This window comes from Hylobates moloch, unplaced genomic scaffold (genome assembly GCF_009828535.3).
Source record: "Hylobates moloch isolate HMO894 unplaced genomic scaffold, HMol_V3 SCAFFOLD_11, whole genome shotgun sequence".
NCBI classification, from domain to species: domain Eukaryota; kingdom Metazoa; phylum Chordata; class Mammalia; order Primates; family Hylobatidae; genus Hylobates; species Hylobates moloch.
In genome coordinates, this window is record NW_026652286.1 from 44,931,259 (window position 1) to 44,955,664 (window position 24,406).

At 40.6% G+C, this 24,406-nt stretch overlaps 2 protein-coding genes across 5 annotated transcripts in view; one reads left to right on the forward strand and one right to left on the reverse strand.

The window, feature by feature from the left end:
* Window positions 1–24,406, reverse strand: part of FCHSD2 (FCH and double SH3 domains 2) — a 339,951-nt gene that overhangs the window by 73,096 nt on the left and 242,449 nt on the right. For 2 of the 3 annotated variants that reach the window (XM_032166892.2, XM_032166893.2), the window contains exons 10-11: window positions 10,981–11,076; window positions 8,693–8,764 (exon numbers count right to left, since the gene is read on the reverse strand). In XM_032166892.2, the coding sequence (XP_032022783.1) occupies window positions 8,693–8,764; window positions 10,981–11,076 (168 nt within the window). The remainder of the gene's footprint in view (window positions 1–8,692; window positions 8,765–10,980; window positions 11,077–24,406) is intronic. The other variant, XM_032166894.2, reaches the window with a different exon arrangement.
* Window positions 18,662–23,688, forward strand: LOC131384593 (endogenous retrovirus group K member 19 Env polyprotein-like). 2 transcript variants are annotated; one of them, XM_058446572.1, is made up of 3 exons: window positions 18,662–20,913; window positions 22,751–22,809; window positions 23,568–23,688. In XM_058446572.1, the coding sequence occupies exons 1-3, from the start codon at window positions 20,475–20,477 to the stop codon at window positions 23,676–23,678; spliced, it is 609 nt and encodes a 202-aa protein (XP_058302555.1). In that variant the 5' UTR covers window positions 18,662–20,474; the 3' UTR covers window positions 23,679–23,688. The 2 variants fall into 2 exon arrangements, with proteins under 2 accessions (XP_058302555.1, XP_058302554.1); XM_058446571.1 differs by having other exon boundaries at window positions 22,751–23,686.

A 24,406-nucleotide genomic window follows, 5' to 3' on the forward strand; every position in this document is an offset into this window, starting at 1 on the left:
GAACTAGAAATACCATTTGACCCAGCCATCCCATTACTGGGTATATACCCAAAGGACTATAAATCATGCTGCTATAAAGACACATGCACACGTATGTTTATTGCGGCACTATTCACAATAGCAAAGACTTGGAACCAACCCAAATGTCCAACAGCGATAGGCTGGATTAAGAAAATGTGGCACATATACACCATGGAATACTATGCAGCCATAAAAATGATGAGTTCATGTCCTTTGTAGGGACATGGATGAAACTGGAAAACATCATTCTTAGTAAACTATCTCAAGGACAAAAAACCAAACACCACATGTTCTCACTCATAGGTGGGAATTGAACAATGAGAACTCATGGACACAGGAAGGGGAACATCACACTACGGGGACTGTTGTGGGGTGGGGGGAGGGGGAGGGACAGCATTAGGAGATATACCTAATGCTAAATGACGAGTTAATGGGTGCAGCAAAACAACATGGCACATGGATACATATGTAACAAACCGGCACATTGTGCACATGTACCCTAAAACCTAAAGTGTAATAATAAAAAAAATTAAAATTAAAATTAAAAAAAAATAAATTGTGTGCTGGCTGCAGATGGGCCATAACGCAATCTGCCTTACAGAATTTATACCTTCTTATTGAGTACTCACTGTGCTCAAGATAGAGCTTTTCCCTTATTTTTTATGTGTCTACTAAGACTTGGGAGTCCAATGATCAGGACAGGTAACTAATGCCACTGATTGGAAGATGTGGCTTTGAGATCCTTTGGGTAGGGAATGACACAAAACTAAAATTCAAATTAATTTATCCTTTTCATGAATTCTGAAATCAAGTCATGGAATACATGTGGAAGCTCCTGAGACACAGGTCTTGACAACTGAGAATTTCATACAAGGTGAATACAGCCCAGGCTATTAAACAATACACAGAGAAATGTTCCAATACTACCTTCACTATCAAAGATCAATATAAATCAGGATCTAGTATAGATAATTATGTTTTTGTTTGTTTTGTTTTTTGTTTTTTTGAGACAGAGTCTCACTCTGTTGGCTAGGCTGGAGTGCAGTGGCGTGATCTTGGCTCAGTGCAACCTCTGCCTCCCGGGTTCAAGTGATCCTCCTGCCTCAGCCTCCCAGGTAGCTGGGACTACAGGCATGTGCCACCATGCCCAGCTAATTTTTTGTATTTTTAGCAGAGACAGGGTTTCACCATGTTGGCCAGGATGGTCTCGATCTCTTGACCTCGTGATCCACCCGCCTCAGCCTCCCAAAGTGCTTGGATTACAGGTGTGAGCCACCGTGCATGGCTGGTAATTTTTCTTTAAGACAGTGATATTAGCAGTGGTCGATTCTAACAAAGAAACCATAATGACTGCTTCTTTTTAAAATGCTGGCAAATTTATTTTTATTTTTAATTTTTTGAGACAGAGTCTTGCTCTGTCACCCAGACTGGAGTGCAGTGGCATGATTTTAGCTCACTGCAACCTCTGCCTCTCAGGTTCAAGAGATTCTCGTTCCTCAGCCTCCGGAGTAACTGGGATAACAGGCATGTACCACCATGCCCAGCTAATTTTTTGTATTTTTAGTAGAGATGGGGGTTTCGCTATGTTGGCCAGGCTGGTCTCGAACTCCTGTCCTCAAGTGATCCACCTGTCCTTGGCCTCCCAAAGTGCTGAGATTACAGGCATGAGCCACCACGCCTGGCCTAGATCATTCTTTTAACATTTTTCTTTTCTTTGGAAGACAGGGTCTCACTCTATTGCCCAGGCTGGAGTGCAGTGGTGCAATCATGGCTCACTGCAGCCTTGACCTCCTGAGCTCAAGCAATCCTCCCACCTCGGCATCTCAAGTAGTTGAGACCACAGCATACGCCACCACACTCAGATAATTTTTTTGATTTTTAGTAGAGATGAGATTTCACTATGTTGCCTGGGCCGTCTCAAACTCCTGGCCTCAAATGATCCTCCTGCCTTGACCTCCCAAAGTGCTGGGATTACAGGCATAAGCCACTATGCCCAGTCCAACATTTTTCCTTTATCTTTTAAAAATGTATTTGATACAAAAATTAGCTAGGTGTGGTGGCGCTGGAGGTTGCAGTGAGCCAAGATCGTGGCACTGCACTCCAGCCTGGGCTACAGAGGGAGACTCTGTCTCAAAAAAACAAAAAAAACACTCTAGTCCCTTTAGAATAAAATATTACAATAAAGTCTTTTCAACATTCATAAAGTTATTAAACAACTTTGAAGAACTAAATTACGGAAATCAGCATTCCAATATTCTTGATATATTAGTCTTTAAGTCATCTTAACTATTTTGTCCTTAGATGCTCTCTCAAGATATGATTTTGGTTTATTTTAAGGTTAATACAAAGGCATAGAAGGCTCAGATATCTGAGCAGAGTAAGCAGGGATAGAAAAACTGACTTCACAGAAGAAAACAATCAGTTTTTTAACTCTGTAACTAAAATATAACCATTTCAAGGAGAGAAAAAGAGATGGTCATGTATGATGAATGAAAATCACTAACATAGTAAAATACTAGCATTCCAACCCATTTCAAAAAAAGATACTGTTGGGGTTGTTAGGCCAATGGCATAACATTCTAGTTAACCCTCATTCAGGGAATTTGTACTACTTACATTTTTCAGTCTACTGAGAGACAAGAAATATACTGGGGCTGGGCACAGTAACTCACACTTACAATCCCAGTGCTCTGGTAGGCCAAGGCAGAAAAACTGCTTGAGGCCAGGAGTTTGAGACCAGCCTGGGCAACATAGCTAGACCCCAGCTCTTAAAAAAAAAATTAGCACATACCTGTAGTCCTATCTATGGGAGGCTGAGGCAGGAGGATTGTTTGAGCCCAAGAGATCAAGGCTGCCAGGAGCTATGATTGTGCCCTCCAGCCTGGGTGACAGAGCTTCTCAAAAAATATATATTAATATATTGAGTTAAATATTGGATCCATCTTATTCTTTATGAAGTATATTAATACATGGTTAATTATTTCAATAAAGTTATTATTTGTTCTCAAAAGGACTTCAAGTAAAAAGCATCTGGATCTCTGTATTCCGACTACATGTTTGTACAGGTTCACAATCCCACAATTCTGAAATTCAAAATGCTCTGAAAAAGAATAAGTATTTTTTGGTAAGTTTGGAGCCAAAACTCACTTGAGCCAAAATGTGATTTGAACTAATAAGAGGTTATTTAGAGTTTTTTTCTTTCATATATACATACATGAATAAAAATATTCATATGTTTCACTGCAAAAATACTATGTTTGATCACAGGTGCTTCCTCACACATTGCTCAGGGTTTTATGCAATGTATGGTATATGGGCCACTTTTCTAAAATCTGGAAAATTCTGAATTTTGACATGTATTTGGCCCAAGGCTTTTGGTAAGAGACTGTAGACTTTTAAGTCACATATTTCAAATATGCCACACACCTTGAAGAGGAGTGGAACAGTGCCTCTTAAGAGACATAATTTAACTTATTCTGACTATGCTAGGATAGCAGAACCTTCACTTGGAAAGAAGTGGGAACTCATCTAGGTAATTGTTGAGTGTGCCTGGTCTCTCAGGAGAGCACACTGGAGAAGAACTGGTGTGGACTGAGCCTTGGGACAATTCTGGAAAACTCTGGACACCGGGGGAAAAGGAATATACCCATTAAGGCTGGGGTGAAGAAATGATGAGAACTCTGAAAGGAGCTATTCTTTTGTCTTGGGTTAAGAGTACCAAAGGCAAACCTTAGCAAAAAATATGTCCCTGAGTAATGACATGAAAGTAAAACAAAAATGGCATAAAAACCTTGTGTCTAACACTTTCGAGAATATACCTAGAGGCATGGTTAGATGGAACAGCCTTATAAAGAGTACGCGTTTATTTTGGTAGCTCTCACAGAGATTTTGCTTTAAGAGCTATAATCACAAGCTAGATAGGGGAACTTCCAGGCTCCTATTGTCAGCAAATAACTAATGCATCTATGCAAAGATCTAGTTACTCTGGATGGTTAGACCAGGAACCAGATCAGGAGAAAGGTGACTAAACCAGTAGAGGGCCTATTACATAGATAGTGGACTTTTTACAAAAAGCCTTTTGTGAAACGCTGAAGAAATTAGGACAACCACTACGGACACTTAACTGTCAGTATTGCTAATTCTAAAATGCAACACTCATGTCTTCAGTCAAAGCCTCTCATTTTTGGATACTGTGCCAAGCATATGTGTAAGAGGATGGTACCTATTTACTCAACAGGAGGACATCCCACAAATTCTATCACAGCCTTTTTCACGTTTATGAGACAACGCTATATGCAATACAAAATTTCTACAAGCACAAAGAGCCACCCATAACAAAGAGAATTTTCAGGTACATTTCCTGCACAGTATATTAACCCCATGTAGACTTTTATAGACAAGGGAAATTTCTGCCAAATATTTATTTTTAATAGATACATAAATCACTCCCCTTATGTAAAACTAATGTGTAAAAATCCTCAACTACAGCAAGTGGACATTTTACTTACTATAATTGTTAATCTATAGAAGGCAGAATATCAGAAATAGCATCTAGAATAACAGAGAAAGATCATACATCAGAAATTTAGTGTCAGCTTTTTGCTGTCATGATCTGTGAAGATCTTGTTATTTGCTGTTCAAAGAAGGTAAAGGGGAAAGGGTATTCTCATCACGACTGGGAAACCTGAGAAAGTTTGTGTTTTTCCTGCCTGTATAGATCATACTCATCTAAGTTTTGTGGACATGCACGTTTCTCATATTATTTCCCATCCCAGCTTTGCTTTGTCCTTTTTCACAGGATGTGAGAAAACGCCCCTAATGGCACTCATCACTAGTTCTGGTAATGAAAGGATAGGTCACTGAGATGTATGTAGGGCAGAGATGTTGAAAAGTACAAGTCATGTACTTAAAATTATTCCAAACAGATTGCCTTTCAGATGTACAAATTGCCAAGAAGGATGTTGATGAGATCCTCTTTCTGGAATAAGTAGGAAAACAAAAGTCCCAAGGGACTTTTAGTGATCAATCCAATAAGAGAGTTGACAGCTAGGGATCATGACTGCGAAAGTACTGCAAGTATTTCAAGATTTGTAATGTCTTCTATATTTGATATTTGGTATTTCCTGTAGTAATTAGGGGGATAATACTAAAAAAAAAAAAAGAAAGAAAGAAATATGCTTGTCCTGTGGATTTTTGTTTTGTTTTGTTTTGTTTGAGACGGAGTCTCGCTCTGCCACCCAGGCTGGAGTGCAGTGGCGCAATCTCAGCTCACTGCAAGCTCCGCCTCCTGGGTTCACGCCATTCTCCTGCCTCAGCCTTCCCAGTAGCTGGGACTACAGGTGCCCGCCACCACGCCTAGCTAATTTTTTGTATTTTTAGTAGAGACAGGGTTTCACTGTATTAGCCAGGATGGTCTCGATCTCCTGACCTCGTGATCTGCCCATCTCGGCCTCCCAAAGTGCTGGGATTACAGGCGTGAGCCATCACGCCCGGCCGTCCTGTGGAAAGATTTTAAGAAGTCAGTCAACATCTATTCGAACTCAATGTGCCAGGCATTGAGTCAAATGCTTAGTATCCTATTTAATTTTCAAACAAATAAGGTATAGTTGTCCTTCCATATCTGTGGGTTCTGTATCTGTGGATTCAACCAACTGTGGATCAAAAATATTTTTTAAAAAAGACAAAAAAAAAAAAAAAAAAAGGATAGTTGTGTCTGTACCGAACATGTACAGACTTTTTTTCCTTGTCTTATTTCCTAAACAATGTAATAGGACCATTATTAGCATAGCATTTACATTGCATTAGGGATTATAATCTAGTGATGATTTACAATATATGAAAGACGTGCATAGGTTATATGCAAATATTACATCATTTTATATAGGGGACTTGAACATCTGTGAATTTTGGTACACAAAGAGGTTCCTAGAATCAATCCCCCATGGAAACCAAGGGACAACTATTGTCATTTTACACATGAGGAAGCTGAATCACAAAAGTTAAATATATGTAAATAAACTGCTAGTTTAGACCCTCAAACCCATGTTTTCTCTATTGTACACCACCTGTATGAATCACTAACCCCAGTGTGATCCATGTGTCAGCTGAATGACTCTAACATTGAGATCCTAATAAATGTGTTTGTCAGTTCTCTCTCACAGAATATTCTTATTATAGACAGGAAGATTTAAAGGCACATTCCATATCCTCCTCAGAAAAATTCTGCATTAAAAAGTCATTTCAGCAAAAAACGATGTATTTTACTTTTTCTAGAAAGAGCTCTGGCTTTCTGGTATCATCTGAGAAATGATAATTGAAGATATAAAGAAAGAACACTTTAGAAATCAGTAACTCTCTTATGGAAATATAGATAAGAAAATCCTTCAGTATTAACCATGAGATAGCTATTAAGTTACCACATAAGACAAAGCTTGTCATTGGTCACTGTCATTTGCAGTCATCTTTTGGTTAATACTAAAATTCTACCCAAAAAAGCCCTAATTAAATTACTATAATAATACTGTGACTATACATACTCAATTGGGTGTCTTGGACTTTTGTAGGGAAAACAGTGTAGTTTGAAATGGGTTATATTAAAAAGTTAAAAAAAAATTTAAGACAGTTTATGAAAATCATCAGAAGAAAATAAGAGTTACATTTTATCACAGTGGTAACTTTAAAAGTCCTATAACTTTCCTAACTATATCTTATGTAAATTTAGATAAAATATTTGCTGAATTCTCTTGTCTGTAAGGCAAGGGCATATGCAAAGTATATGTAAGGTCTGCTTAGTAAATGAAAAATAAATGTGTTAAACCCATAAGCAGTTCAAAATTCCTAATTCAAACTATACAATTCAAAATAAAAGAACAATACTGTCCTGCCCTTGCAATGGATCTCATCCTATTACTATCTTACCTGAGTATATAGTTCTCCATTTACCATCATATATAAAATTCAAAAATAACACCTGGTTGCATCCCACTTTCATCACCAAGTCTACTTGCTATTTCAGGTATAGTCATGTACTTTCAAACTTTTCTGGCTCTAATGCTTATTAGCTGAGTGACCTTCAGCAAAGCAAATTGCTTTTCTTTCTATTTTTTTTTTTTTTTTTTGAGACAGGGTCTTGCTCTGTCACCCAGGATGGAATGCAGTGGTGTGATCACGGCTCATTGCAACCTCCACCTCCCAGGCTCAAGTGATCCTCCCACTTCAGCTTCCTGAGTAGCTGGGACTACAGGTGTGTGCTACCATGCCCAGCTAGTTTTCTGTATTATTATTATTTTTTTTTAGAGAAAGAGTTTCGCCGTGTTGCCCAGGCTGGTCTCGAACTCCTGGGCTCAAGCAATGCACCCACCTTGGCCTCCCAAAGTGTTGGGATTACAGGTGTGAGCCTCTGCACCCAGCCAGATTTCTTAACTTTAGTTTCCTCAACTGTAAAAGAAGGATTAAAAATAGCACCTACAATATAGGGTTATTGTGAAGATAAAATAAATTAATATAGGTAATGCCATTACCAAAATGTCTAGCATGAAATAAATGTTCAATGAATGTCATCTATTATTTTTATTCTTTTCAATTTTTGTTTTCGCTTCCTGGCATGTTGTTTCTCCCTCTTTGCAGAGTAAACTGCAATTCATCTTCAAGATCTAATTCATAACAAGTAGACACAATCCAATAAAAAAATAGAAACAAGGTTTGAATAGACATTTTACCAAAGAAGATATATGAGTGGCTAATACACTCATGAAGATACTCAACATCATTAGTCATTAGGGAAATGCAAACCAGAACCACGAGATACTATTTCATATCCACTAGGATGATTATAATCAGAGCCAGACAATAATAAGTGTCTGGCTGAGGCAGGAGGATCTTTTGAGCCCAGGAGTTCAAGGCCAGCCTAAGCAACATGGTGACATCCTCTCTCTACCAAAAATAAAACTAAACTAAACTAAAATAAAATAAAAATTAGCTGTAGTCCCAGTTACTCGGGAAGCTGAGGTGGGAGGACTGCTTGAGCCCAGGAGGTTGAGGCTGCAGTGGGCCGTGATTATGCCATTGCACTTCGGCCTGGGCGACAGAGTAAGACTCTGTCTTTAAAAAAAAAAAAAAAAAAAGACTTTTTAAATGATTGAAGGTCTGGAATGATTTTTTAAAATCATAGGCATTTATTTTTTCCATTATGAAAAAACTAATTTCTTCCCAAGTCCTGAACATTTCTTCTTAGAAGACAGAATAGCACAGCAGAAATAACATTACTATTGCAATTACAACAGTAACGTGTCATTAATTTACCATATGACTCTGGACAAGTCTCCCTTACTAGGCTACAGTTTCCCCTTTAATAAAGACAAGATTAGCTCTAAGGTTCTCTCCAGCACACTGCTGAAGAAAATTAAGGTGCTTCTTCTTAAGAAAATTAAGGTGCTTCTTCTTCTTAAGAAAATTAAGGTGCTTCTCACAAGATGAAAAATGAGAAGCTCAATTTCTTCACTATAAACAGGGAAGGAAATTCTTAATTTATAAGAGAAAACACAGCTGGTACATCAGGGGCCTCTTATACATGTATATACATAACTTTCATCCCAACACCAGGTCCCACCCTTCATTAACATGCAAACCCACACTTCCCATCCCTCCCGCCCTTGACCCACATCCCATATACCTCAGCTATGGTCATTCTCAGAGCACTGACAGGGGAGAGCTCAATATCCACCAGTTGGGCGGCTTTTAAACTCTGCCCAATAAAGATTGCACAAGGACAAAAAACATAGCATAGAGTTAGAAATTTAAGGCAAACAAGGACACAACACCTAAGAACATTTAGCACAGTGTTTAGAAACAAAGGATTTAGGGCTGTAGTTGGGCTGGGAAAAAGTGAGATGAGAGTCACTGTTATTCTGATTTTTTCTGTGGAAAATAGCAATGATAAAATAACATCAAATTAGTCATAATTTTAAGTCAAGCTTGACAAACTTGTCTATACCCTGTATCTTCTAATGCTCTGCTTCATCCCTCCCAGGCTTCAAAGAAGTCAAATCACAGGAGAATGTGAATAAGTCATTGGCAAAAGCTGATTTGATTAAAAAAAAAAAAAAAGGCACTACTATAAAGGGCAAAGGTTGTAATATAGAGGGAAATGCTGATTTCCTACATTTCTTTATATAGCTGCTAACAGAGCTACTTAAAGTATAAGAAAAGTAATGAAGATATCTCTGGCAAATGTGTTTCTATTAAACTGATACCATTAAACTCTGGAACTGTATCATAAACTCCCTTGGTTTTGGTTCTAAATTTATCAAAATACTTTATGAATATAATTTGATTTTCCTTTTGGCTTGCCTACATTGAGAGAATGTGCTAATAATGCCAACATGTGCCTTCTCATTTTGCAGATGTTAAATTTCATTTTTTATGTTACCAAATTAGCATTTTTGTTCTTTTTTAAAAATTTAAATAATGGCAAACATTTCCCATAAACTCAAGGACGATTACTGTATGCTTTTAAACAATTGCCAATTGGGGCCGGGCATCATGGCTCACATCCGTAATCCCAGCATTTTGGGAGACTAAAGCGGGTGGGTGGCTTGAACTCAGGAGTCCGAGACCAGCCTGGGCAACATGGTGAGACCCCCCATCTCTATTGAAAATACAAAGAAAATAGCCAGGCATAGTGGTGCGTGCCTGTGGTCCCAGCTAATCGGGAGGCTGACGTGGGAGGATCACTTGAGCCCAGGAGAGGGGGGTTGTAGTGAGCTGAGATCACACTACTGCACTCCAGCCCCAGTGACAGAGTGAGACCCTGTCTCAAAAATAAAATAATAATAATAATAAAGTAAAAATAAAAACAAAAATTGCCAGTTGGAATCTATAGACGGAAAGTAGATTAATGATGTCAGGGGCTGAGGTGAAGAGTATAGGGAGTGTGACTGCTTAATGGGGTCAGGATTTCTTTTTAAAGTGATGAAATGTTATGGAACTACAAAGTGATGACAGTGCACAGCACTGGAAATGTAGTAAGTGACAGTGAATCAATCTTACACTTTAACTATGGTTAAAAATGGTAATTTTTGTGTTATGTGTATTCTGCCACCATAAAAAAAATGGCAGAGGGGTAGAGGCATTAAAAAAAATTGCTAATTTGAGGTTTCTGTAAGTGCTTTAATATTCTAAGAAATCTGAAAGGAATTATAAAAGGCCTATAATCTTTTATAAGACCAACCAAAATATTTCATACACATGTTCATTATTCCATTTATTAATTCTATTCTGGTTAAGTTGTTTTTTTGTTTTTTTTTTTTTTTGAGACAGAATCTCACTTTGTCGCCCAGGCTGGAGTGCAGTGGTGTGATCTCGGCTCACTGTAACCTCCACCTCCCAGGTTCAAGTGATTTTCCTGCTTTAGCCTCCCGAGTAGCTGGGATTACAGGGGCCCACCACCACGCCCAGCTAATTTTTGTATTTTTAGTAGAGACAGGGTTTCGTCATGTTGGCCAGGCTGGTCTTGAACTCCTGACCTCAGGTCATCCACCTGCCTCGGCCTCCCAAAGTGCTGGGATTACAGGCGTGAGCCACAGCGCCCGGCCTATTCTGGTTAAAATTTAACCACTGATTTCTGTGGAGGGGTACAACATAAAGAATTTCAGGGAAAATATAATTTACATTTGAGTAAATGTATTGAATATTTTTCTTCTTCCTTCAGTTGTTTTCAGGTTTCAGTAACTTGTCTTATAACTTAACCTCATTTGGTAGAAGGTTGTTAGCATAAAGACACTGAGTTTCTTGGCCACAATTCAGAAAAAAAAGTCATAATTATTCTGCATCCTCACAGTTTTGTTATAAAATTGATGAGATATACTCAGCTTTTTCTGCCTGTCTATGCCAAGGATAACTGTTACTTAAGCACAAACACAACTGAACAACACATGAAATGAAAATCTGTAATTCCCTTACAGTATCACTGTCACAAGGCTGGAACTGGAAGGGCTGGGGTTTGTGAAATACAGCATTCTCTTGCAAAAACAGCTGAAGATTGTAGTCCCGTACCACCTAAAGAGAACATAAAATATCTTTAGGTCTTTAATGAGGTTAAAATGTCCAATTACATTATAAAGTTTAAGATTTATTCTGCTGTTTTCTATACAAATGAGAAATCATCCAACACTGGTAAAAAAAGAAATGATGTTACGCATTTTATTTTTCATTTTAGACAACTGTTATTATTTATCTGTCCTATTTTCTCAAAAATAAATTTGGAAAGTGATAGTTTAGAAACTAGATCAGATTTGGGGAGTGGACAATATATAATACCTTAAGAAAGCAAGAAGATAGTTTTTACACAAAAAGCTATTCTGTGTAACACAGAATAGGGTGCAGACAAGGATGCACATTGGTCTTTTCCATCTCTCCCAGCTCTAAAATTGTATGGGCCTCTTAAAGTCTGTTTCATGGCCATTGCCATCCACTAGGAAACTGCCAGATAATCCTATCCACAGCACCAAATAGTGTTTGTAGAGTATTTCTCAGCACCTTCTTGAGGAGGTTACACTCTAATTACCATCTTACAGCATACCAAGAAGACAGGCTAGAAAGGAATTTATTTATTTATTTATTTTTTGAGATGGAGTCTCACTCTGTCACCTGGGCTGGAGTACAGTGGCGCAATCTCGGCTCACTGCAAGCTCCGCCTCTTGGGTTCATGCCATTCTCCTGCCTCAGCTTCCCAAGTAGCTGGGACTACAGGCGTCCGCCACCGTGCCTGGCTATTTTTTTTGTATTTTTTTAGTAGAGACAGGGTTTCACCCTGTTAGGATGGTCTCAATCTCCTGACCTCGTGATCCATCTGCCTCAGCCTCCCAAAGTGCTGGGATTACAGGCATGAGCCACCGCGCCCGGCCTGGAATCTCTATAAAAGGATAATTCTGATACACAGAAAGCAGCAGAACAAATAGCACAAAAAGGCAGCCATCTGAAAAGAATTCATTGCATTTACATACCTTGGGAAAGAGTGGAAATCGGCATTTGATGGGGCAAAAAACCCCACTTTCTATTTTGCTACTATATCGCTTACCCCTTACTTGTCTTTCATTTGCAGTATATTATAGCCCATTAGCACCTCTGCTAGAAGATGGGCAGAAGAAGAAAAAAAACGTTCAAAGTAACTCTGTACCTCTACTTTAGTAGTCCTGGGAAAAGGGATAATTGAGGAGATGCAAAAAGTAGTAGGTGTATATTGCATTTTGTTTACCAGTGCAATCCCAGTTCTCTACTGCTTCCCTCCCCCTCACTCCACCAACCATTTATTGAGAGAGTTTACCAGGTCCAACATGAAACACAGGGATGGGGAGATATATAGATGAATAAGACAAACAAACAAGGTTAGTATCTTCAAAGAATTTATCATCTGGAAACTGGGTGAACCAAACAGACTACATAATTAAAATACACCACGGAGTGTGTAGAAGGTACGAGAAGAGAACAAGGTGATATTCAATCCAGGCCGATGATGGGGTGAGATAAGGTGAGGAGTTGTTAGAATATGGTCTGGGAAGGCTGGCTGAATAAACATATTCTCAAAGAGAAATGTACTTTGTTCTCTTCTTAGATTCCAGTTTTAAGCTAGAACAGCTGTGAAAACTCATTACACAGCCCTCAGAGCCTCTCTAATCACCATGCAGAAAAGCTAAGAGGATCACCTCTCTAGTTGCCAAACCTGTCCTCAAGCACTATTAACCTTTTTGTTTTGTTCCTCTTGAGGAGGTGGTTTCAACCTTTTAAAAATTTAAACTCTTTGTTATGGAAAATTTCAAATACATATGTAAGTAAAGACAACAGTAGAATGTATCCTCATGTCTTCATCACTCAGTTTCCAAAACATCCCCTTATGGCCAATATTCTTTCATCTTTAAGCCCACCTACCTCATCCACTCCTAATTATACTGAAACAAGTTCCAGACATATCATTTAATTTATAAATATTTCAGTATGACATCTAAAAGATAAGGATTCTTTTAAGAAAATATAACCATATTACAATTTACAGTAAGTACTTATAAAGCAACAAGTTCTCAAATTTCCCTGATTGTTTCTTTTTTTACAAAAAAGTTTTTCAAATCAGGATACAAATACAGCCCCCACAGTGCAACTGCACGATGCTGTTTAGGTTTCTTTTTATATACAAGTTTCTTCATTTATCTCTCCTTTCCTCCCTCTTGCAATTTAATTGTTGAAGAAACTGGGTTTTTGTTCTGTAGAGTTTCCTGCAGTCTGGGAAAAAATGACAAAGATGTAATTTTTATTACATCCCTGTAGCATTCTGTTTCCAGTATTTCCTATACATTGGACTGGGTGTTTTTTGTCTTGTTTATTTATTTATTTTCTTGGGAAGGTAACATTTACTTCCATCAGGAAGCTTGTTTCTTTTTACAAACAGCTGTAGTGGGCTGAATGGTAGCCTCTCAAAAGATATGTTCATGTCCTAATTCCCAAAACCTGTGAATGTTACTTCATTTGGCAAAAGTGACTTTGTAGAAGTCCCAGATCAACTGTTGACAGGTTTGATTTCTTCTGAGGGTAATTATTGTCGGCTTGTAGTTGGCCATCTTCTTCTGGTATCTTCACGTGATCTTCTCCCTGTGCCTGATTTGTGTTCCGCTCTCCTTTTTTTCAAAAATTTTTAACTTTTAATTTCTGTAGGTATATAGTAGGTATTTATATTTATGGGGTACATAAGATTTTTGATACAGGACTACAATGTGTAATAATCATATCAAGGTAAATGGGGTATCCACCACCTCAAGCATTTATCCTTACTTTACATTACAAAAAAATCCAATTATACTTTTTTATTTTTATTATACTTTAAGTTCTAGGGTACATGTGCACAATGTGCAGGTTTGTTACACAGGTATACATGTGCCATGTTGGTTTGCTGCACCCATCAACTCATCATTTACATTAGGTATTTCTCCTAATGCTATACCTCCCCTAGACCCCCACCCCCCGACAGGCCCCATTGTGTGATGTTCCTTGCCCTGTGTCCATGTGTTCTCATTGTTCAACTCCCATCTATAAGTGAGAACATGCAGTGTTTGGTTTTCTGTCCTTGTGATAGTTTGCTTAGAATGATGGTTTCCAGCTTCATCAATGTCCCTGCAAAGGACATGAACTCACCCCTTTTTATGGCTGCATAGTATTCCATGGTGTATATGTGCTATATTTTCTTAATCCAGTCTATCATTGATGGACATTTGGGTTGGCTCCAAATCTTTGCTATTGTGAATAGTGCCACAATAAACATATGTGTGCATGTGTCTTTATCCTATTTGTCTATTTTGGTTTTTGTTGCCATTGCTTTTGGTGTTTTAGTCATGAAGTCTTTGCCCATGCCTATGTCCTGAATGGTATTGCCTAGGTTTTCTTCTAGGGTTTTTATGGTGTTAGGACTTACATTTAAGTCTTTAATCCATCTTGAGTTAATTTTTGTATGAAGTGTAAGGAATTTAAGCTTTCTACATATAGCTAGCCAGTTTTCCCAGCACCATTTATTAAACAGGGAATCCTTTCCCCATTTCTTGTTTTTGTCAGATTTATCAAAGATCAGATGGTTGTAGGTGTGTGGTGTTATTTCTGAGGCATTTGTTCTGTTCCACTGGTCTGTATATCTGTTTTGGTACCAGTACCATGCTGTTTTGGTTACTGTAGCCTTGTAGTATAGTTTGAAGTCAGGTAGCACGATGCCTCCAGCTTTGTTCTTTTTTCTTAGGATTGTCTTGGCTATGCGGGCTCTTTTTTGGTTCCATATGAACTTTAAAGTAGTTTCTTCCAATTCTGTGAAAAACTCAGTGGTAGCTTGATGGGGATAGCATTGAATCCATAAATTACCTTGGGGAGTACGGCCATTTTCACGATATTGATTCCATTAGTTTGTGTCCTCTTTTATTTCGTTGAGCCCTTCACATCCCTTGTAAGTTGGATTCCTAGGTATTTTATTCACTTTGTAGTAATTGTGAATGGGAGTTCACTCATGATTTGGCTCTCTATTATTGGTGGAATGCCTGTGATTTTTGCACATTAATTTTGTATCCTGAGACTTTGCTGAAGTTGCTTATCAGCTTAAGGAGATTTTGGCCTGAGACAATGGGGTTTTCTAAATATACAATCATGTCATCTGCAAATAGACACAATTTGACTTACTCTTTTCCTAACTGAATACCCTTTATTTCTTTCTCTTGCCTGATTGCCTTAGCCAGAACTTCCAACACTATGTTGAATACAAATGGTGAGAGAGGGCATCCTTATCTTCTGCTGGTTTTCAAAGGGAATGCTTCCAGTTTTTGCCCATTCAGTATAATGTTGGCTGTGAGTCTGTCATAAATAACTCTTATTATTTTGAGATATGTTCCATCAATACCTAGTTTATTGAAGAGTTTTTAGCATGAAGGGCTGTTGAATTTTGTTGAAGTCCTTTTCTGCATCTATTGAGATAATCATGTGGGTTTTTTTTTTTTTTTTTTTGAGACGGAGTCTGGCTCTGTTGCCCAGGCTAGAGTGCAGTGGCACAATCTTGGCTCACTGCAAACTCCACCTCCCAGGTTCACGCCATTCTCCTGCCTCAGCCTCCCAAGTAGCTGGGACTACAGGCACCCGCCACCACGCCTGGCTAATTTTTTGTATTTTTAGTAGAGATGGGGTTTCACCGTGTTAGCCAGGATAGTCTCGATCTCCTGACCTCGTGATCTGCCCGCCTTGGCCTCCCAAAGTGCTGGGATTACAGGCGCGAGCCACTGTGCCTGGCCGGTTTTGTTATTTTTAAATGTATAATAAACTATTGCTGATGTGGTCACCTTATTGTGTCATCGAATACTAGATCTTATTCATTCTATCTAACTATATTTTTTGTACCCATTAGCCATCCTGGCTCCCCCCACATCTGACTGCCCTTCTTAGACTCTGGTAAACAACCTTCTACTCTTTATTTCCATGAGTTCAATTTGTTTTAATTTTTTAACTCTCACAAATAAGTGAGAACATGTGAAATTTGTCTTTCTGTGCCTAGTTTATTTCACTTAACATAATGACCTCGTTTTATCTATGTTGTTGTAAATGACAGGATCTCATTCTTTTTCATGGCTGAATAATACTCCATTGTGTATATATACCACATTTTCTCTATTCGTTCATCTGTTGATGGACACTTAGGTTGCTTCCAAATCTTGGCTATTGTGAATAGTGCTGCAATCAACATGAGAGTGCAGATATCTCTTTGATATATTGATTTCCTTTCTTTTGGGCGTATACCTAGCAGTGAGATTGCTGAATCATAAGGTGTGGGCGGCAAGCCACCCAGGCGCCGAGGCAAGAGACCGAGGACACGAGCTGTTCCAGTGTAATAAAATATAAAACAGGAATAGTTATACCAGATATAGATCTTAGATATGATTATATATTATGAATATCATTAATCATTAGTTTGTAGCAATTGCTCTTTATTCCAATATTATAATAATCCTCGCTCTATAATCATAACCTAGGAAAAACCAAGCCATACAGAGATAGGAGCTGAGGGGACATAGTGAGGTGTGACCAGAAGACAAGAGTGCCTTCTGTTATGCCCAGACAGGGCCACCAGAAGGGCTCCTTGGTCTAGCGGTGACGCCAGCGTCTGGGAAGACGCCCGTTGCCAGGTGGACTGTGGTCTAGTGGTAGCAAAAAGTGTCAAGGAACAACACCCGCTACTTAGCAGACCAGGAAAGGGAGTCTCCTTTTCCCCGGGGGAGTTTAGAGAAGACTCTGCTCCTCCACCTCTTGTGGAGGGCCTGACATCAGTCAGGCCCACCCGCAGTTATCCGGAGGCCTAACTGTCTCCCTGTGATGCTGTGCTTCAGTGGTCATGCTCCTAGTCTGCCTTCGTGTTCCATCCTGTACACCTGGCTCTGCCTTCTAGATAGCAGTAGTAAATTAGTGAAAGTACTAATAGTCTCTGATATGCAGAAATAATGGCGTAAGGCCGGCGCGGTGGCTCACGCTTGTAATCCCAGCACTTTGGGAGGCCGAGGCGGGCGGATCACGAGGTCAGGAGATCGAGACCACAGTGAAACCCCGTCTCTACTAAAAATACAAAAAATTAGCCGGGCGTGGTGGCGGGCGCCTGTAGTCCCAGCTACTCGGAGAGGCTGAGGCAGGAGAATGGCGTGAACCCAGGATGCGGAGCTTGCAGTGAGCCGAGATCACGCCACTGCACTCCAGCCTGGGCGACAGAGCGAGACTCTGTCTCAAAAAAAAAAGAAATAATGGCGTAAGCTGTCTTTCTCTTTGTCTCCTCTCTCTCTCTGCCTTGGCTGCCAGGCAGGGAAGGGCCCCCTGTCCAGTGGACACGTGACCCACGTGGTGACCTTACCTATCATTGGAGATGACTCACATTCTTTACCCTGCCCCTTTTGCTTTGTATCCAATAAATAACAGCGCAGCCAGACATTCGGGGCCACTACCAGTCTCTGCGCATTGGTGGTAGTGGTCCCCCGGGCCCAGCTGCCTTTTATCTCTGTCTTGTGTCTTTATTTCTACACTCTCTTGTCGCCGCACATGGGGAGAGACCCACTGACCCTGTGGGGCTGGTCCCTACATCTGGTGCTCCGACGTGGGGCTCTCCCTCGCTGTGTGAAGTTGCACTCTGAGTGTGGGATTCAGCGGAGGAGTTCAACGAGAGATTCCTGAGGACTGCGGTCGATAAGCTTGGTGGTAAGCTAGAGCACTCAGAGTATTTTGGGGACACCATAGGACAAGCCAGTACTAAGTACTCAGACTCGGTTAGAGTCACAGGCTCCCTTGAAGACTGGGTCCTTTCCTACAAATCAGACTTGGCTAGAGTCACAGGCTCCCTTAAAGCCTGGATCCTTTCCTATAAATCGGACTCGGGTACAGTCATAGGCTCCCTTGAAGCCCGGTCCCTTTCCTACAAATCGGACTCGGCTAGAGTTACAGGTCCCCTTGAGGCCCGGTTCCTTTCCTCCTAATCAGACTCGGCTAGAGTCACAGGCTCCCTTGAGGCCTGGTTCCTTTCCTCCTACTCAGACTTGGCTAGAGTCACAGGCTCCCTTGAAGCCTGGTCCGCAGTTGCCGTGGCAGCCTGGTTTTCAGGCCCGTGAAAGATCTGCTCAGCAGGTAATCTGGTCTCACCTGGCTTTCAGGTTTTCAACTCTCCTTCTATTCAAAATTCTACCCCTTTTTCTGCTCCTGGTCCGGTCGCAACTGCTGTTGCTAATACTACCATTGCCGCTCATAAGCAACAAATTACATACATCCCTGAAAATGACACTCCTCTTATGAGGGCTATAGCTCAGGCAAGGGAATACGGGGATCCCAAAGCATGGCAATTTCCTGTAATTTTACAACCTCCAGTACCTGCCACCCCAGCAGCACAAAATCACCTACAGCCCGTTGTTGATCTTGCTCAGCAGGCAGCTGATCTCATGGCACCTTCACGCTCTGTATTAATATCTTGTTTTTCTGCATTACAACAAGCAGTCATAGCAGCTGGTTTGGTTATTGCCCCAGAAAAAATTCAGACTTCATCCCCCATCACTATTTAGGAATGCAGCTAGAGGACAAAGTCATTAAGCCTCAAAAAGTTCAACTGAGATGAGACTCCTTAAAAACTCTAAATGATTTTCAAAAATTACTTGGAGATATTAATTGGATTCGTCCCTCCCTAGGCATTCCTACTTATGCTGTGTCTAATCTTTTTGCAACATTACGGGGCAATCCTGATTTACACAGCAAAAGGTCTTTGACTCCTGAGGCGGATTCTGAATTACGACTTATAGAAAAATGCATTCAACAGTCTCAGGTTACCAGAGTGTATCCACATTTACCTTTTGAAATACTAATTTTTCCCACTGAACATTCACCAACAGGACTCATTATTCAGGGACATAATTTAATTGAATGGTGCTTTCTTCCACACAACTCTTTACGGACACTAACTATTTATCTAGATCAAATTTCTACCTTAATTGGTCAGGCTCGTTCTTGTCTCCTTTGTCTTTCGGGAACAGAGCCCCCAAAAATCATTGTTCCCCTTACCCAATTACAAGTTCAACAGGCTTTTGCTACTTGCATCGCTTGGCAAGTGCATTTGGCAGGTTTCCCGGGTATAATTGATAATCACTATCCTAATGTAAAATTATTTCATTTCCTTAAACTCACTTCTTGGATTTTACCTAACATTACTAGAAACACCCCATTACCTGAAGCTGTCACTGTTTTCACTGATGCTTCCTCTAATGGCCGAGAAGCATATACAGGACCAAGAGAACGTGTTCTTAACACAGGAGCTATTTCAGCACAACGAGCTGAACTGCTTGCTGTTATGGCTGTCCTTGAAGATTTTCCTAAACCAGTTAACATTGTCTCTGACTCAGCATATGTAGTACATGTTGCTCGCAACATTAAAACTGCCTTAATCAAATTTTTGTCTGATGATAACCTATTCTTTCTTTTTCAAAAGTTTCAGTCTGTGCTCAGAGCAAGGTCTTCTCCTTTCTACATTACTCACATTCCGGCCCACACACCCCTCCCCAGACTCCTCTCTGCAGCAAATGCCAGAGCTGATACATTAGTTACTCCCGTTTTTACAGATGCAAAAAAATTTTATGCTTTAACTCATGTCAATGCTGCGGGACTCCGAAAAAAGTTCTCCCTTACATGGAAACAAGCTAAAACCATTGTACGTCACTGTCCTACTTGTCAAGTGTTAATTTTACAGCCACTTTCTTCAGGAGTTAACCCTAGAGGACTTTCACAGAATGCTCTCTGGCAAATGGATGTGACTCATTATCCTCCTTTTGGCAAGCTTTCTTTTATACATGTAACTATTGATACCTTTTCTCATTTTATTTGGGCCACTTGTCAAACGGGAGAAAGTACAGCACATGTTAAATGACATACGCTTTCCTGTTTCTCAGTTATGGGCTGTCCCGAGAAACTAAAAACTGATAACGGCCCAGGCTACACTAGTGCTGCTTTTAAAAAGTTTACTCAGACATGGGCAATTACTCACACAACTGGCATCCCCTATAACTCTCAAGGACAGGCCTTGGTTGAACGAGCCAATAAAACACTCAAAGATCAACTTCGAAAACAGGATACTAAATCAAAGGGAGATGCTACTACTCCTCATGCCCAATTAAATGTGGCTCTTTCCACACTAAATTTCTTAAACTTAACAAGAAATCAACCTTTTATAGTTGCAGAACAACATTTCACTGGAAATAAACTTGATCCACAAAAAGGAATGCAGGTATGGTGGAAGGATGCAAAAACCAACACATGGGAATTAGGCACGGTCATAATTTGGGGTAGGTGTTTTGCTTGTGTTTCCCCACGAAAAGGACTACAGCCCGTGTGGGTCCCCTCCCGACAATTAAAATTGCACCATAACTCCAAAGATGAAACGCTCCCAGAAACAAAAGGCAAAGACCCCTTGGAAACCAAAGAGCAACTTTCGCCGCCTGACACATAAACTTCATGACCTCCACATTGAGACAAAATCTCGCCGTGTGACCTACAACACCGCTTGTTCAACTCCACCAACATGGGGTCATATAAAGGTTTTATCTCATCAAACAGAAAATTTTTTAAAAGAAAAAGGCATTCCAAAAACGACCGGTAATATAATTCTGGCTGCCTTTATGGTAGTCAGCGCAGCGGTAAGTATACTACCGGTTGGGGCAATTCAAAATTATACTTATTGGGCATATATTCCTTTTCTCCCTCTAATTCGGTTTGTCTCCCGGATGGACTCCCCAGTAGAAGTTTACACTAATAATAGTGCATTCGTGCCGGTCCCTAATGATGATTGGTTTCCAGCTCAACCGGAAGAAGAAGGTATGCACTTTAATCTGTCAATTGGCTATAAATATCCACCACTATGCATTGGGAAGTCGCCTGGCTGTTTAGCTTATTCTTACCAGAATTGGATGTGGACCGTACCGTCCTTTACAAATGATTCTTATCAAGTACATAATATGTTCAGTACTAACTCTTTTCAACTTCTCACTGTCAAATGTACTCCACATGAGGCATGGAGAGTTCCTCTCACTACCAAAACTAATAAAACAAAAGGACTGCCAGACTGCCCAAAGAGGCCTTTTATAGTGACTTCAATTTTATGGGCTAACTGTAATGCTCCCAAGGCCGTTGTGCTCCAAACTCTAGCCACGGGTATTGTTATTGATTGGGCTCCAAAAGGGCATTATTGGCAAGATTGCTCTGGCAAAAATACCTTATGCTTGGAGTTTATTTATTCCTTAGATTATATAGAGCATGGATGGCAGTCTTACACGCTGGGACAATGGGTGTCTCCTTACCCATTTAAATGGATGGATGCAGGCATTGCTCCTCCTAGACCAAAAATAATTCATCCCTTTGTTACCCCAAAACATCCTGAATTATGAAAATTAGCTACAGCCTTGACAGCAATAAGGATATGGAACACTACCTATCAACTCCTTCACACTAATACCAAAACACCCACATTCAACATCGCCCTCATTTCTAAAACGGGTGATACCCATCAGGAGCTGTGTCAAACCCCCTTACATGCTGTTGGTTGGAAATATAATTATTATTCCTAATGCACAAACTACAGAATGTGATAACTGTAAGCTGTTCACTTGCATTGATGCTACTTTTAATCCCACTACAAGTATTCTCTTAGTAAGGGCTAGAGAGGGGGTATGGATACCAGTTTCTTTACTTCGTCCATGGGAGTCTTCCCCCTCTATTCACATAGTCAATGAAGTTCTGTTTTTTTTTTTTTTGAGACAGAGTCTCACTCTGTTGCCCAAGCTGGAGTGCAGTGGCGCAATCTCGGCTCACTGCAAGCTCCGCCTCCCGGGTTCATGCCATTCTCCTGCCTCAGCCTCCCGAGTAGCTGGGATTACAGGCGCCTGCCACCGCACCCAGCTAATTTTTTGTATTTTTAGTAGAGACAGGGTTTCACTGTGGTCTGGATCTCCTGACCTCGTGATCCACCTGCCTCGGCCTCCCAAAGTGCTGGGATTACAGGCATGAGCCACCGCGCCCGACCAGTCAATGAAGTTCTTAACGGTATCCTCAAAAAAAAAAAAACAAAAAAAAAAAACAAAGAGATTTATTTTTACTCTTATTGCAGTCATTGCAGGATTAATTGTAGTTACTGCAACAGCAGCAACTGCTGGAGTTGCCATCCACAATTCTGTTCAAACCACTCACTATGTTAAAGCATGGCAAAAAAAAAAAAACACCTCCAGACTCTGGAATTCTCAGGCTCAAATTGATCAAAAATTAGCTAATCAAATTAATGATCTCCACCAAAGTGTAACCTGGCTGGGAGATAGAGTTATTAACTTGGAACACCGTATGCAATTACAGTGTGATTGGAATACTTCTGATTATTGCATAACGCCTTATGCTTATAATCAAGATCAACATAGCTGGGAAAAGGTCTCAAGACATTTAAAAGCCTGGGATGATAACTTAACCTTGAGTATTTCACAACTTAAAGAGCAAATCTTTGAGGCTTCACAAGCCCATTTATCCACTGTTCCTGGCTCAGACATTTTTGAAGGCATAACAAAACAATTATCTGATTTTAATCCCTTCAAATGGCTCAAACCCTTCGGAGGATCATTGTTGTCACTGGCATTATTAATATTGGTATGCTTATGTTGTCTCCTTTTAGTCTGCAGAGGCCTCCAAGGAGTCCGAAACCAAGTCCGAAGTCAACGACAAGCAATGATGGTGATGGTGATCCTAGTTAATAAAAAGGGGGGGAGATGTGGGCGGCAAGCCACCCAGGCGCCGAGGCAAGAGACCGAGGACACGAGCTGTTCCAGTATAATAAAATATAAAACAGGAATAGTTATACCAGATATAGATCTTAGATATGATTATATATGAATATCATTAATCATTAGTTTGTAGCAATTGCTCTTTATTCCAATATTATAATAATCCTCGCTCTATAATCATAACCTAGGAAAAACCAGGCCATAAAGAGATAGGAGCTGAGGGGACATAGTGAGGTGTGACCAGAAGACAAGAGTGCCTTCTGTTATGCCTGGATAGGGCCACCAGAAGGGCTCCTTGGTCTAGCGGTGACGTCAGCGTCTGGGAAGATGCCTGTTGCCAGGTGGACCATGGTCTAGTGGTAGCAGAAAGTGTCAAGGAACAATACCCACTACTTAGCAGACCAGGAAAGGGAGTCTCCTTTTCCCCAGGGGAGTTTAGAGAAGACTCTGCTCCTCCACCTCTTGTGGAGGGCCTGACATCAGTCAGGCCCACCCGCAGTTATCTGGAGGCCTAACTGTCTCCCTGTGATGCTGTGCTTCAGTGGTCATGCTCCTAGTCTGCCTTCGTGTTCCATCCTGTACACCTGGCTCTGCCTTCTAGATAGCAGTAGTAAATTAGTGAAAGTACTAATAGTCTCTGATATGCAGAAATAATGGCGTAAGCTGTCTTTCTCTTTGTCTCCTCTCTCTCTCTGCCTCGGCTGCCAGGCAGGGAAGGGCCCCCTGTCCAGTGGACACGTGACCCACGTGACCTTACCTATCATTGGAGATGACTCACATTCTTTACCCTGCCCCTTTTGCTTTGTATCCAATAAATAACAGCACAGCCAGACATTCGGGGCCACTACCGGTCTCCACGCATTAGTGGTAGTGGTCCCCCGGGCCCAGCTGCCTTTTCATCTCTTTGTCTTGTGTCTTTATTTCTATACTCTCTCGTCGCCGCACACGGGGAGAGACCCACTGACCCTGTGGGGCTGGTCCCTACAATAAGGCAGTTCTATTTTTAGTTTGTTGAGGAACTGCGAAACTGTTTTCCATAGTGGTTGTACTAATTTACATTCCCAGCAACAGTATACAAGGGCTCCCTTTTCTCCACATCCTCACCAGCATCTGTGTTACTGCCTATCTTTTGGATAAAAGCCACTTGAACTAGGGTGATATAATATCTTATTGTAGTTTTGATTTGTATTTCTCTGATGATCCATGATGTTGAGTACCTTTCCATATGCCTGTCTGCCATTTATTTTTATTATTATTTTTTGAGACAGGGTCTTACCCAGGCTAGAGTGCAGTGGCACAATCTCAGCTCACTGCAGCCTCTGCCTCCCTGGCTCAAGAGATCCTCCCACCTCAGCCTCCTACAGACATATGCCACCATGCCCCGATATAGTTTTGTATTTTTTGTAGAGATGGAGTTTCACCATGTTGCCCAGGCTGGTCTCTAACGCCTGGGCTCAAGCGATCTGCCCACCTTGGCCTCCCACGGTGCTGGGATTACAGGCGTGAGCCATTGCACATTGCCCTGTCTGCTATTTATATGTCTTTTT

What these genes read in the sequence shown, in the direction of transcription:
- LOC131384593 (XM_058446571.1), top strand. Translation starts at nt 20,475, where the DNA reads ATGAAACGCTCCCAGAAACAAAAGGCAAAGACCCCTTGGAAACCAAAG. An exon ending in AGCTCAACCGGAAGAAGAAG is followed by an intron (nt 20,914 to 22,750) that starts GTATGCACTTTA and finishes GTCTCCTTTTAG; the next exon opens with TCTGCAGAGGCCTCCAAGGA.